The sequence below is a fragment of the Musca autumnalis genome, unplaced genomic scaffold (genome assembly GCF_047663935.1).
Source record: "Musca autumnalis isolate F117 unplaced genomic scaffold, ASM4766393v1 scaffold_4, whole genome shotgun sequence".
Lineage (NCBI taxonomy): Eukaryota > Metazoa > Arthropoda > Insecta > Diptera > Muscidae > Musca > Musca autumnalis.
Genome location: NW_027411977.1, coordinates 18,040,132 through 18,053,774, shown reverse-complemented (window position 1 = coordinate 18,053,774; position 13,643 = coordinate 18,040,132). Strand labels below are relative to the sequence as shown.

At 36.7% G+C, this 13,643-nt stretch overlaps 1 protein-coding gene across 24 annotated transcripts in view; it reads right to left on the bottom strand.

Annotated features, from left to right (window-relative positions):
* Positions 1 to 1,841: 1,841 nt before the first annotated feature.
* Positions 1,842 to 13,643, bottom strand: part of LOC141404034 (uncharacterized) — a 146,415-nt gene continuing 134,613 nt past the window's right edge. For all 24 annotated transcript variants that reach the window (XM_073987249.1, XM_073987251.1, XM_073987267.1 and 21 more), the window contains one exon: positions 1,842 to 5,258. In XM_073987249.1, coding sequence (XP_073843350.1) covers positions 2,795 to 5,258 — 2,464 coding nt within the window. In that variant the 3' untranslated portion in view covers positions 1,842 to 2,794. The remainder of the gene's footprint in view (positions 5,259 to 13,643) is intronic.

Sequence of the window (13,643 nt, the reverse complement as noted above, 5' to 3'; positions counted from 1 at the left end):
AATTCCACATTTCAGGATTCCAGCTCTATCTGTTCACCCAAATCCCCATTGTGCCAAATTTAGTACCATTAAGTACTTTTCGTACACTCACAGTTTCCAAAAACCCTTCAGTAAATGTCTCTTACTCTTCATCAGTGACCCTCAGTCCAAATTTGAGGAATCGAGCTCTATCCGTTCACCCAAATCCAAACTGTACTAAATTTAGTACCATTTAGTTCTTTTCGAACCCATAAGTACGAATTTCCAAAACTTCCACAATCCTAAACTACACCAGTAATCTCAATTCCAAGTTTCGAGATTCCAGCTCTATCCGTTCACCCAAATCCCCATTGTACCAAATTTAGTACCATTTAGTACTTTTCATACACATGAGTACGAATTTTTAAACTTCCCCAATCATACACTCCAACAGTAATCTCAATTCCAAATTTCAGGATTCCAGCTCTATCCGTTCACCCAAATCCCTATTGTACCAAATGTAGTACCATTTAGAACTTTTCTTACACATAAGTACGAATTTACAAAACTACCCTCATATCTCAATTCTACACTTTAATAGTAATCTTAATTCCAAATTTCAGGTTTCCAGCTCTATCCGTTCACCCAAATCCAAATTGTACCAAATTTAGTACCATTTAGTACTTTTCGTTCCCATAAGTACGAATTTCCTAACCTACCTCAATCCAACACTCCACCAGTAATCTCAATTCCACATTTCGAGATCCCAGCTCTATCCGTTCACCAAATTCCCATTGTACCAAATTTAGTACCATTTAGTACTTTTCGTACACATTAGTATGAATTTTCCAAACCATCTCCTTTTTGAAGCACCACTTCTTAACGTTGATTTCCATACCAAATTCCATGATTCTAGCTATATCCGTTCAAAATATACAATTTGTACTAAATTTTTGTAAATTTTAGTACTTTTCGTACACTTATAGGTCGAATTTCCAAAAACCCTTTGGCACATCTTTCTAACTCTCAATCAGTTACCTTCATTCCAAATTACAGAATTCTAGCTCTTCCCGTTTGCCTAATTCAAAGGGTACCATATTTAGTACCTTTTAGTACTTTTCGTACCCTTCTAGGTCGAATTTCTAAAAACCCAGCCTTATCTCACGCCTACACACCAACAGCAACCCACACCCAAAATTTCAAGGTTCTAGCTTCAGCGGTTTCGTCTGGGCGATGATATGTCAGTCACTCACTCACTCACTCACTCACTCACTGAGCTCTTTTATATATATAGATATCTATACCCAGCAAACCAACTGTCGGATGTCCGACACGTCTGAACAATTTCGGAAGCAACGTCGTTCAGATTTCTGAACGATTTTTCGGAGCGGAAATAGTTCAGATTTTGTACCGATTTCGGAACGAATGTCGGAAAGAAATTTCCTTTCCGAATTTCCCAAGGATTTTCTTCAGATTTCGTTACGAAATCGTATCGAAATCGATACGATGTCGCTCCGACATTTCGTTCCGAAATTATGTCAACCACTTCATACAACTTTCGTTAAGATATCGTTATGATTTCGGATCAGACATCGGACGAATCGTCCGAATTTTGTTCCGATTTCGTTAAGTTAGGTATATACAGCTAAAAATACTTAATTTGTTATTGTATGATCGCCAAAATCCGAATGCGGATCGGCAAATAAAGAAGAAGAATTGTATGATTTTCTCTGCTGGCATGATTGTATGATTTACTCTTTGAGTTGCTATTCATAATCGACCCTATAGAGATTTGCACAGACCGTGTGTTTGTCATATCAGCCCATCTGTCGATCGATTCATAACCTCCCCCATACACCCCCCATATTAAAACAAATGTCCAATTTTATTTCGGATAATATAGACTTTGGTCTGATTTTATTAATAAATAAATTTCGAATTTGTTTAATTGCTAACATTTGAAATAACTAAATGTTAAATATTTTCACTTTATAAAGTTTATTTCCAAAACATTAACAAATAACAATAATAATAATAATAATAATAATAGTAATGATAATAATAAATAATTAAGGGGGCGTCAATTAAGTAGTCAACAAAAATATAGATAAAAAATTATAAATAAAAAAATCAAACAAAAATTAAAATCAAAAACATTGCCGTTGTTTTGGTTACTTTTTAAGTACTGCTGTATTGATGTTTTAAGAAAACGTAACAATTAATAGATAATAGTTGATTAAAAATAATTAAGTTGTTGTTGTTTGCGCCATTGCTAAAGCAATGTTCCGAAAAAAAGATACAAAAACAAACTTCGTTTTACAAATTCTAAAAATAAATATTATTATGGTTGTTGTAGTTCTCTGCAAAGAGCACAAAAATTTCCATTTGCAATGATTGTGTAAAGGTCTAGTAGGTTGATTGGTTGTTAGGTAGGTCGTATGATAATTTTTAGGGCATTGTAGAAAAATCTTGTATAAAATGTTTTCTTTTTTTTTTGGTCCATTGAAAAATATAGTTTTCATTTTTATTTTATTTTGTTTTTTTTTTTTTTTTTTCGTTATAATAAATATGTTATGATGATGTGTATACATGCCTGTATGTATGTAGTAGTTGTGTTGATTCTCACAGAAAATATGTTTCATTTCCATTTAGTTTTGTTTTTCTTTTTTTTTTTGTTAAAGGCCACCTTTTCTCAGATAATTGAAACGCAGTTTCTTGTCACAAGTGAAAGTTTTCATTACAACAAAAACCAACTTATGATGAAGAGAGTGAAATGCCTAGAGAGCAAGTAATTGTAGTAAATCCTTTAGGTTTCTGGCGGTTTTCGGGGGCATTCCTATGACGGACGTCCCTCTTGACCTGGGGGATTGAAGTAATCCCAATGATGTGTGTGTACATTACGACCCGTCAACAAAAATATCAGTACACAGAAGGTAATGACAATAAAGAGTACAGCCAATGCGGGAACATGCCTAGTGCTAACATCAGTTCCATCTTCCACACCCTCTTTGGGCTCCTTGCCTCGTATGTAGTCTGTTAATTGATTAATAATTTTGGCCAATGATAAACTACAGGCTGTAATAAATTTACGACCAGCTTTGGTAACACTTTGTGGATCTTCGGGGGAGGGAGTTCGGGCACTGCGGGTACGACGACGTCTTGGTACTGTCTCATCGGAACTATCGCCCGTTTTGTGTACCTCATCGCCAGCAGGTGAAACTGAACGACGTCGCCTTATTCTTTCACTTTGTTCAGCCATGTCAGCCTGGGCTCTGTGCAAGTTGTAAAACGCCAATGGAGCCAATTGTTGTAAATATTCGGCGCTGGGGAAAACGGTTGCAGGTAGGGGTGGAGGTACAGCAGTAGGTGCCGTTGCTGGTTCTACATCTGTTTGTGTCTGTTCATCTGTATTTGGAGGTGGCTTAGCAACTGCAACTGGTTCACTTTGTTTTGCCTTTGCCTCCAAGTCTCTTAGACGTGGTGGTTTAGGTGGTGGCACAACCTCCCTCTGGGGACTGGGTTCATTACTGCTATTTTGTGGGCTAGTTTGTGTTTCTATCGTCAAATGCTGTGAACGTTCCGTTTGCCTTACCCTTTCCACAATGTCTTCAATGAGACCAGGAGGTAATTCGATATTTTTCACCACAATATTGCCAGATTTACATTCGAGTTCTTCGGAAACAATTTGTTGGCCATGTAATTGGGATACCATTATTTGTCCTGCCTGTAGGGCATGAACCCGTAAACGTTCCACTTCCAATTCACTTATGTGGGCAGGAAGACCGGTGGTTGATGTGGCAACAGGTTGTTCGGTTTGGGCCACTGTTTGCATAATGGCAACTTCTTTGGTTTCTTCCTTAGCTTCCGGCTGCTCATCTTCAAAACGTAGATCAATGGCAGTAGTGGATTTTCTTCTGGGTGGCGGCATGGGTGCAGGAGTTGTAGGGGTATCTACACGATAACTAGGTGTGGCCAAGGGTGTGAATTCCTTTTCAAATGGTATTTCCTCCTCTTCCTCCTCTTCACCGGCTTCTTCTTGCAACTGTTCTTCATGTTCAACTTCTTGTTTATCCTCGGCAATTGGAGCTTCTGTCTCATATTTCATTTGTTCCTTTTCCATTTCCATGGCAATTTCTTCCATATCTGATTTTAATTCTTCCTCCCTTTCAGACATTAACTCCATATCCGACTTGGGTTCTTCTCTTTCGGAAGTGATTTCCTCCAAATCTGATCTCATCTCCTCAATATCACTTAATTGCCAGGGTTCCCTAAGCATTTCCTCGCGATCGCTGTGGTCCCATTTCTCTTCGGATGCTTCCTCACGATCACTAACATCCCATTTTTCCGAACGTTCCTCCCTATCACTTTCTCTGATATCCTCCTGGGATGTTGTTTGGGCTTCCATTAATTGGCGTCCAATTTCATCCAATTCGTCACGATATCTTTGTAGAGTACGTTCGACTTCTTCATCGGTTTGTTGGGTTTCCTGATCGGATGGCAAATGGCCCAAAGCATCATCTATATCTGTGGAACTTGGAGCATAACTGGCCTCACTAACTGGCACATGAAGTTCATCTTTGTGTTCTGTTATGCCACTGTGTTGTGACTCATCTGTGAGCAAACCTTCCCTTCTCAATTCCTCTTCTTCCAATTCCAAATCATCAATGGGTCGTACAATAAGCGATGCCTCCAACATGGGTTCGTTGTTATCCTTCATGACGGGTGTGGATGATTGTCTCTCCACCAGTATGGCCGATGGTGTTTGTGGTCGACTTTGTGATTTGGAACGATCAGCTTGCGATGAAGCCCTTGAACGCTCCGACAAACTTCTTTGATTCGATTCTCTGAAACGTTGCAAACCTCTGGCTAGCTGTTCGCTGTCGATGACTTGATGGTTGACATTTTCCAATTCCTTTTCCAATTCTTCCTGCAACATTTCCTCTATGGTTTTGGGTATTATGCGGGGTTCAATGATTTTCATATCATCGGTTATTTCAAATTCTTCGCACACAAAATCATCGGGCAAGGGATCGGTTTGTGTTGATGCTTCCACCTCTTCAAATTGTCGTTCTGCCGTTGCATCCGATTCTATGCCATCAACAATATCCACCTCGTCGGCACCACCTGGTTGGTGTTTTGCCGCTTCTGAACCTTTGCTCATGGAACGATTGCGTTTCTCCCTGGGTGGTCTAGGTGGTGGTGGCAATGGACGATATTTCATTTTGTTGATGATGTCGCCTGATTGCAGATTGCGTGGAGATTCGGGCCTTCCAGGTTCTTCATAATCGTCATCACGGTAGCTGAAATTGATGTTATGAAAGGGGGAAATACGAAAAAGATTAAAAGTATTAGAGAATTTGTTATTGTAACAGATTGTGTGATAACGAGAATATTACCAACTCAAATCATGCTAACGATACGAAATTTAAAGCTAGAAAATTAATAGGCAAGCTTTTAACTTTGGCAATCAGAAGAAAAGTTAAACTTGACATGGTAAAGGCAAAAGTAAGCCTATCACTGTACAAAAAACAATAACATGAGTGGTGGACCTAAGTGTTCCAAGAACAGACCCTAATTTCAATAAGAAATAGCAATTTCATTGGTGACAAAAGACGTTTTGGAAATATCGGCGATTGGGGGTAGGTATCATAAACAGTGGTCCTAATTATTCCACCGACAAACCCACAACACCACTTGACGGGATTTTTGGAATGTTCGTGTCATTATCGAGAGAAGTGCGGAGAATATAAAAAGGTTAGTGCAAGAGGTGTATGAAAGAGTGGTCCCAAATATTGGGCATATATCGCAGGAAGCAATGGCTTCCCCTAGAAAAATAATGTTGCGGCCAAACGACTGCCCGCTATTAAAATTCCAACACCATTCGAACACTTATCGACGGATTGTGCGTAAAAATGTTTAACTTTCTCGTAGGAAATACCTGAATGAATGGACCAACATGGTCCATCTTGGAACTGGATCTAATTTTGGAAGTCTTTACTATTATGAAAATGTCAAAACCTTCCTCGTGTAGCCCATAAATTGCATTTAAGAGAACATTTTGAACTTTTGTGAACAAAGAAGTTGTCCAATATAATCCATATTGGAACTTGAATGAAGTTTGAGAGAAATATTGCTATTCTATGTGCAATGATTGGACCAATGTCAGTTTCCACATTCGATAGTATTTGTGCCAACCAGCTATTCCAGTTGGTTACCGTACGAGTTTTCAGAGCTTTTTGACTATTATATAAGGAGCGTGGACTTGTCCACGACAAACTTTATGATAACAAGGAGATCCTTTGCTTGTCATTGAATAGCCCTTAAACTGCACTTAAGCAATAATTTTGTACTTTGTATTCGTTTGAAAGAAATTAGATGTTTTTAGAGCCTTTGAGGATGTAAGGACTTGCCTCCGAAAAAATTGTTAGAGAAATCCTAGAGTTCACTAAACATCGCTTCAGAGATCTGCCCAACCCTTCTGATGTTCGGCTAACAGAAAGGACGTTCCGAGACATCCGTACTGCTGCACCACTCGCCATATACCTGCTGGTCCATTACCAGAAGTAATACCAACCATCCCAGCAGAGGTGTTGGAATTTGGAAATGAGCCGCTCTCGAACCCTGGGTAGAGGGAAGATAGGACCTTAGGCACGTTTGGCCATGTCACTCTGTCTGACCCGAAGAGGTGCTAAAGTATTTTAATCGACAGTACGAGAATGAACCCCCACAATTTACAAAGAATGTTGTTGCGAATATCATCAGGAACGATCAGGACGATTGTACGATCTTGGCGTCAGGTACCTTCCGGGATGTATTTTGTGAATGGCTGAACTTCTATTTGACTGATCTTACTACCTTTTTCCACGCGAGGAATATTCAAAAATAGACAGCAGAAGTGAGAGCAGAGTGGATCCTCACAAAAATTATTAAAAATTGGTGTTTATAAGGCCTTTGTTTGCCCTTAGAGCTTGAAGATTGAGTTTATAGTACTCTTTGGTTGACCTATTGTCTGGCCCGAAGAGGTGCGGAAGTTATTTTAATCAACAGTTTGTGTATCATACCGGGAGTGACAGGGCGATTATGAACCACCACAATTTACAATTGATAGGGATTCTAAATGCCAACATCAGACTTTCCCAGCAACATTTTCGATGACAAATCATGAGTTGAATCATGGGTGCAAGTGATCTGTCATATATTTTTGTCAATTTCACTCATGAATTTTATATGAGTGTGCCCCAAAACATGACGTTCTTTTTTGGATCCTAAGCATGTCATTTTCACCAATGCTTTGACATGTCATTTTCACCAATGTTTTGACATGTCATTTTCACCAATGCTTTGGCATGAAATATTCATGTCTTGTTTGGAAAATGAAAAATGTTATATTTAAATATGATTTTCATGACAAACAAAACTCTTCATTAATTCAAATTCAATACAAAACGTGGACCAGTGCTGACACAATTCGGGGAAAAGTTTTGTAGGTTCAAAGAAGACTTAATACCAATCTGTAACCATTTTTTAATACAAAAATTCTATTTTACTTCTATACATATAGCATAAGCGCCAGTGTTCGAAATTTCGAAAACCACTTTCCCCGAAAACGAAAAATCAGATTTTTGAGTATGTTTTTGACATCAGTGGGTCCTAATTAACCTAAAAATTGATTTGTTTTTAAAAAATAAATAAAAAAATTGTCTCGGTACGATATGGGTTAAGTTATAACATTTTTGTTTTCCAAAAGTTGTTACTTCTTTCTTTTTGTCCAATGTCAGATTTAGAACGGACAAGGGGTTTTTTTATAATACCAAAGAGTGCAGTCCGATTCTATTCATAAATGTGTTGAACATTTGTATGAGTGGTACCCCAAGTATTGGACCGATAGGGCCCAAATTTGAACATAAACTAAGCTTGGGCAAAAAATTTCGAGATCGAAAATTGGACCAAATCGGTTGCTACGTTTGTGAGATGTTGCGCTTATCATTTTAGCAAATATTTTCAAACAATTGTGGGAGAGGTACCGGAAGCAGTGGCCCTATAAGTACTACCATCGAATTTCATCTAATATTCGAAGAAATATTACGATATCCAAAGTGTGGACGACGGATCGAGCTCTACAGCCACTACATGTGGTGCCATAAGGTTTTTTTTACAACTTTCGGGCTATTTTCTCAAGAAGTATGGACTTGCCCCTGAAAAACGTTTACTGTCGTAATTGAGACAGAGAATGCAAGATGCGTCAACAAAAATCAAAGTGATCCGAGAACAGGTCTTAAAGTGAATTTATCCAAAATTTTGTGTGGGAGGTACCCGAACGACTGAACAAAACAAATATAGTCCATATTCGAACCTGATCTATATCTGGTAAATATATTAGGATGTGTAAAGTATGGACTAAATCGCTCTCTCCCATCCAGAGTTATCGTTCGCACAATTTTTCCTAACATTTTTGAACTTTTTGGGGGAGGTACCTGAAGGTGTGGACCGATATGGTTTATCTTCGAACTTAAACTAAGTTTGCACAAAATATTACGAAGGCCACATTTTGGACCGACTCAGTAGATCCGTTCGAGAGTTATCTTGCGCTCCAACCACTACACACGGTGCACCTTTAAGGCTAGTTTCTCAGGAAGTGTGGACTTGCCCCTGCTGAAACTTGTACCGTCGTATGGAAGGCAGTGAATACAAGTTGCTACAACAAAAATCAAAGTGTTTCGAGAGCAGGTCCTAAACTGAACTCTTCCGAAATTTTGTGTGGGAGGTACCCGAAGGGGTGGACCGATTGAGTCCATATTTGAACCTCATATTACTCTGGTAGAAAGTTTACGCTATACAAAGTATGGACAAAATACGTTACTCCCTTCAAGAGTTATCGTGCGCAGAATTTTCCAAACATGTTCGAACTTTTGTGGGGGAGGTACCGGAAGAAGTGGACCTATATAACCCATCTTCGAACTTAAACTAAGTTTGGACAAAATATTACGAAAGTCAAATTTTGGACAGAATCGGTTGATCCGTTCGAGAGTTATTATGCGCTCCAGCCAGCCAGGCAGACAGACGGACGGACATTGCTCAATCAACTCCAAATTGTCTGAAACACATTTCGTCGAAACATACTTGGGGTCTAAAACCATTATTTCGATGAGGCACATTTTGCCCGTATGAAAGTGTGTATACCCTCGTTAGCATAAATGCTGAGAGTATAAAAACATGGATCCATTTTGACAACATTTTGCAAAAAGGCCTTTTAGCAACTTAGAAAATTCCAACATCAGACTGTCCCAGCAAAATGTTCGATGCCCCCGAAACATGACGTTCTTTTTTGGATCCTAAGCATGTCATTTTAACCAATGCATTGACATGTCATTTTCACCAATGCTTGGCATGTCATTTTCACCAATGCTTGAGCATGAAATTTTCACGTCTTGTTTGGAAAATAAAAAATGCTGTATTTAAATATGATTTTCATGAAAAACAAAACCCTTCATTAGTTCAAACGATATCAGCAAAAAAAAAAAATTATATAAAAAATTGCAATTTATGACCGTCTTTGTACCGCAACAGAGTTTACTTCCTCTCCGCATTTTCATTTTGTTTCGTCTTACAAAATGTTTTTTCTATTATCTTCCCAACACCAGTTCAGATTTCGACATTGATTCCAACTGGACTCCTTTACGAATTTCTTGTACGTGAATTACTTTCAAATGTATAAAAAAAATCGGAAATTCATACTCTTTCATGTCGGGAAGAAATGATATAGCTACGTAGGGATCTACAAATCGACTTGCTTTTTAGGGATGTCGAGAGAATCAAATGTAACGAAAGTTGAGACTTTTTCAGGAAAATATCATTTATGTGTTATTAATTTTTTATTAACCCATTTCGTACTTGGTGTTAGACTTTTCGAACAGTAAAATCACTTTTTTTTTCAAAAAAATATTTATGAATAAAAAGGCAAATAAAAAAAAAAATCCTCCCTTGAAAACCTCCCCCTAGATGTAGGGGTCCGTTTTTGCAACACATATTTTTGGATACTTTTTAAATTAATTAAAAAAAAATAAATTAAATTAAATTAAAAAAATAATGATGGGGAATTATAGCCAATAGATGTGACGGTTACACAAAATATAAAAATCGTGATTTATTTGCGTATGCGCGACTTTATATGTATATGTGCAAAGCTGACTGTTCGAAATTTCGAACACTGGTACTTAACCTACATGTTGTTGGATATATCAAAACGTAGACATTTACTGACAAATTGCGGGGAAATATTATTATAACCCCGGAGAATACTAAATACTAAATTTCAGCCATTTCTAAAGGATAGTGCGGCTAAAACTCTGAAATACCCTAAAATTGGGAGGAACCGCTCTACGGAGGATATATAAAACATGGACCTGTACTGACAAATTTCTGGAGGAAAGTTTAGTAGCAGCAAAGTAGACTAAATATGTACTAGGTTACAGCCATTTCTGTAGGATAATGCATTTATCTGAAAACTCCTGAAATTCAGTGTTGAAACAATTCGGGGAAAAGTTTTGTAGGTTCAAAGAAGACTCAATAGCAATCTGTAACCATTTTTTTAATAGAAAAATGAAGAATTAAATCAATAAAACGGCAAATAAATCAATTCTATTTTACTTCTGTACCACTTTCCCCGAAAACCAAAAATCGCAATTTTTTTGAGTATATTTTTGACATCAGTGGGTCCTAATTACCCTAAAAAAGTGTTTTGTTTTTAAAAAATAAATAAAAAATGTGTCTCGGTACGATATGGGTTAAGTTATAATATTTTCTTTCCAAAAGTCGTTACTTTCAGATTCTTGTTCCTTTTCTGTTCGGACTTTTTGTCCAATGTCAGATTTAGAACGCAGAAGGGTATTTTTATAATACCAAAGATTGGGACTTCCTTTTTATTGCAGTGTCTGAACGACGTTTCGAGCTAGGTACAACACCTAGGAAATGTAAGACAACACTACGACAACATTTGGAAAAAACCAAAAGTTCGATGACAGAGAAGCCACTCCGCAGCCGATATGTCTGCAGAGCTGCCAAAACCAACAGCGAAACTAGTCACATAATTTGGTTGTTGTGTGGGTTCGAGTCCTTGGCTTTCCTTTTTCTCTTGCAAAATATTTCGATCATCAAGCTGAACACTAAACGAGTAAATTAATAAAATTTGCGACTAGAGTTTTAACAACTTGGGTCGTGATTTCGAATCTCCGACAAAATCAAGCCTATTGTAAATAACATATTACAACAAAATCGAACTTTTTTAAAATTAAAAGAAACCCCGCACAGATTATGAAAAAGGACCGAAAAAAAGAAGACACGTGTATCAGCGTTTTGAAAGTTTACGTCGGGAAGTAACCTAAATAGGCGTGGCAAGTTTCGCCCATTTCTACAGGTTTCGAAATATTCGGCATCAGATTCCTTGGAATCCTTACATTTTAGGTATAAAGTGTATTTGGCAATATTACTGACAATAATGCGGGGTACCTTTTTATGAAAAAATTAACTCTCATGTGAGTCACCAAAGGGGTCTTTTTGGTTCCTTTTTTTTAAAAAAGTTTAAAAACTGCTTTAAAATGTGATCGTATCAGATCAAAGTATTCTACAAAATTATTTGTCATACTAGAGGTCCCCGAATACATCAAAACTCTAAATCATATCAAAACGCCAGGAATCGGCCAAAAGTAAAATCACGTTTTAGGGTTAATGTTGTACTTTATCTGAGTTTATTAAGTTTTGTCCCACAAAACTTCATTCTAGATAGAAGACGTCAAAGACAAAAAATAATATCCATCAAATTTCAATATAAGTCGCCAAATAAACGAAATACGTATTTGCAACATATATGAAGAAAATATATGCATTAAGTTTGCCAACAAAACACCCAAACATTTTTTGAATAAATTTGTTTTGTTCTTTTTTATTATTACAGTGTTTTATTTAACTTGCCTTGGTGTGTGTTTAGTTCAAATCTGGTAACTCATTTTTAACACGGTTGCAGGTGACCAATCGAACTAAAACTTTGCACACTTCTCAGATTTGGATGACAATACACGAATATGAAATCAAAACCAATATTGGTCCATTTTTGCACTGTTTTACAGTGTTTTATCTAATTTGCTTTTCAAATCTGGTAACTCATTTTTCACATAGTTGCAGTTTACCAATCGAACTTAAAATTTGCACACTTTTTAGGTTAGGATGACAATACATGAATATGAAATCAAAACTAATATTGATTCATTCTTACAGTGCTTTTACGGTGTCTAACTTGACCCCCTTTTCAAATCTGGTAACTGATCTTTAACACGGTTGCAGTTGACCAATCGAACTAAAACTTTGCACACTTTTCAGATTTAGATGACAATGCATGAATATGAAACCAAAACAAAAATGGGTCCATTGTTTCCTATAGCCCCCATATAACGGTACCACCCGATTTCCGGTATTTTGCTTTTCAAATCTGGTAACTCGGTTTTCACGCAGTTGCAGGTGACCAATTGTACTTAAACTTTGCACACTTTTCAGATTTGGATGACAATACATGAATATGAAATCAAAACTAATATTGGTCCATTCTTGCAGTGTTTTTACGGTGTCTAACTTGACCCCCTTTTAAAATCTGGTAACTGATTTTTAGCACGGTTGCAGCTGACCAATCGAACTAACACTTTGCACATTTTTCAGATTTAGATGACAATACATGAATATGAAACCAAAACCAATATGGGTCCATTTTTCCTATAGCCTCCATATAACGGTACCACCCGACTTCTGGTATTTTGAGGATTTTGTCTTCATTTTTAGCCCGAATTTGCTGTAGCTTGCCATTGGGGGGGTTCTCAATAGGAACTTCCCCACTAAAAATTGTGGACGTAGGTCAAGGTTTAATATAGCATCCATATAACTGTACCACCCAATTTCAAGCATTTTAATCTACATTTTCTGCTCAAATGGGCTGTAATTCGGCATTTGGGGATCTCAGTGGTCAAAAAATGTATTTACTAAAAAGTTAAAAATAAAAAATAATTTAAAAAAATTAAGCTTCGGTGTTTTATTTAGAAATGCACTTAAAACTAAAAAATAATTTGTCGCTTAGCCTCAATATATACATTCTTTCTCATGATAGAATTTCTCAAATAAAACGCTTGCCGTTTAATTTTGCCATCATTCATAATTTAAATGCAAGCGTTTTATTTGAGAGATTCTATCATGAGAAAGAATGTATATATTGAGGCTAAGCGACAAATTATTTTTTAGTTTTAAGTGCATTTCTAAATAAAACACCGAAGCTTAATTTTTTTAAATTATTTTTTATTCGAGTTGATGCATGAAAGTAACATGAAATTTAGTTTTAGACGAAAGATGTTAAAAGATGAAATATTCTACACAAAATTTCTCTGTAAGTCCCAAAAACAACTAGATATCTAAGTAAAATACCTTGTTAAGAAAATTATGTTACAAAATAGAAATTATTTGATAAACTTTTAGCCTCTTAATTAAAATTTATTCCATACTGAATCAAAATCTCCTAAAATACCGCAGTTTTTGGGGGTTGTGTCAAAAGAAGAAATGTTCCAAATCAAATTTCATTAGTTTTTAAGCAAGAAAAATTTATAGTTATAACATTTAACTTCTCCAGAAGCTTTCACCTTTTATATATGATT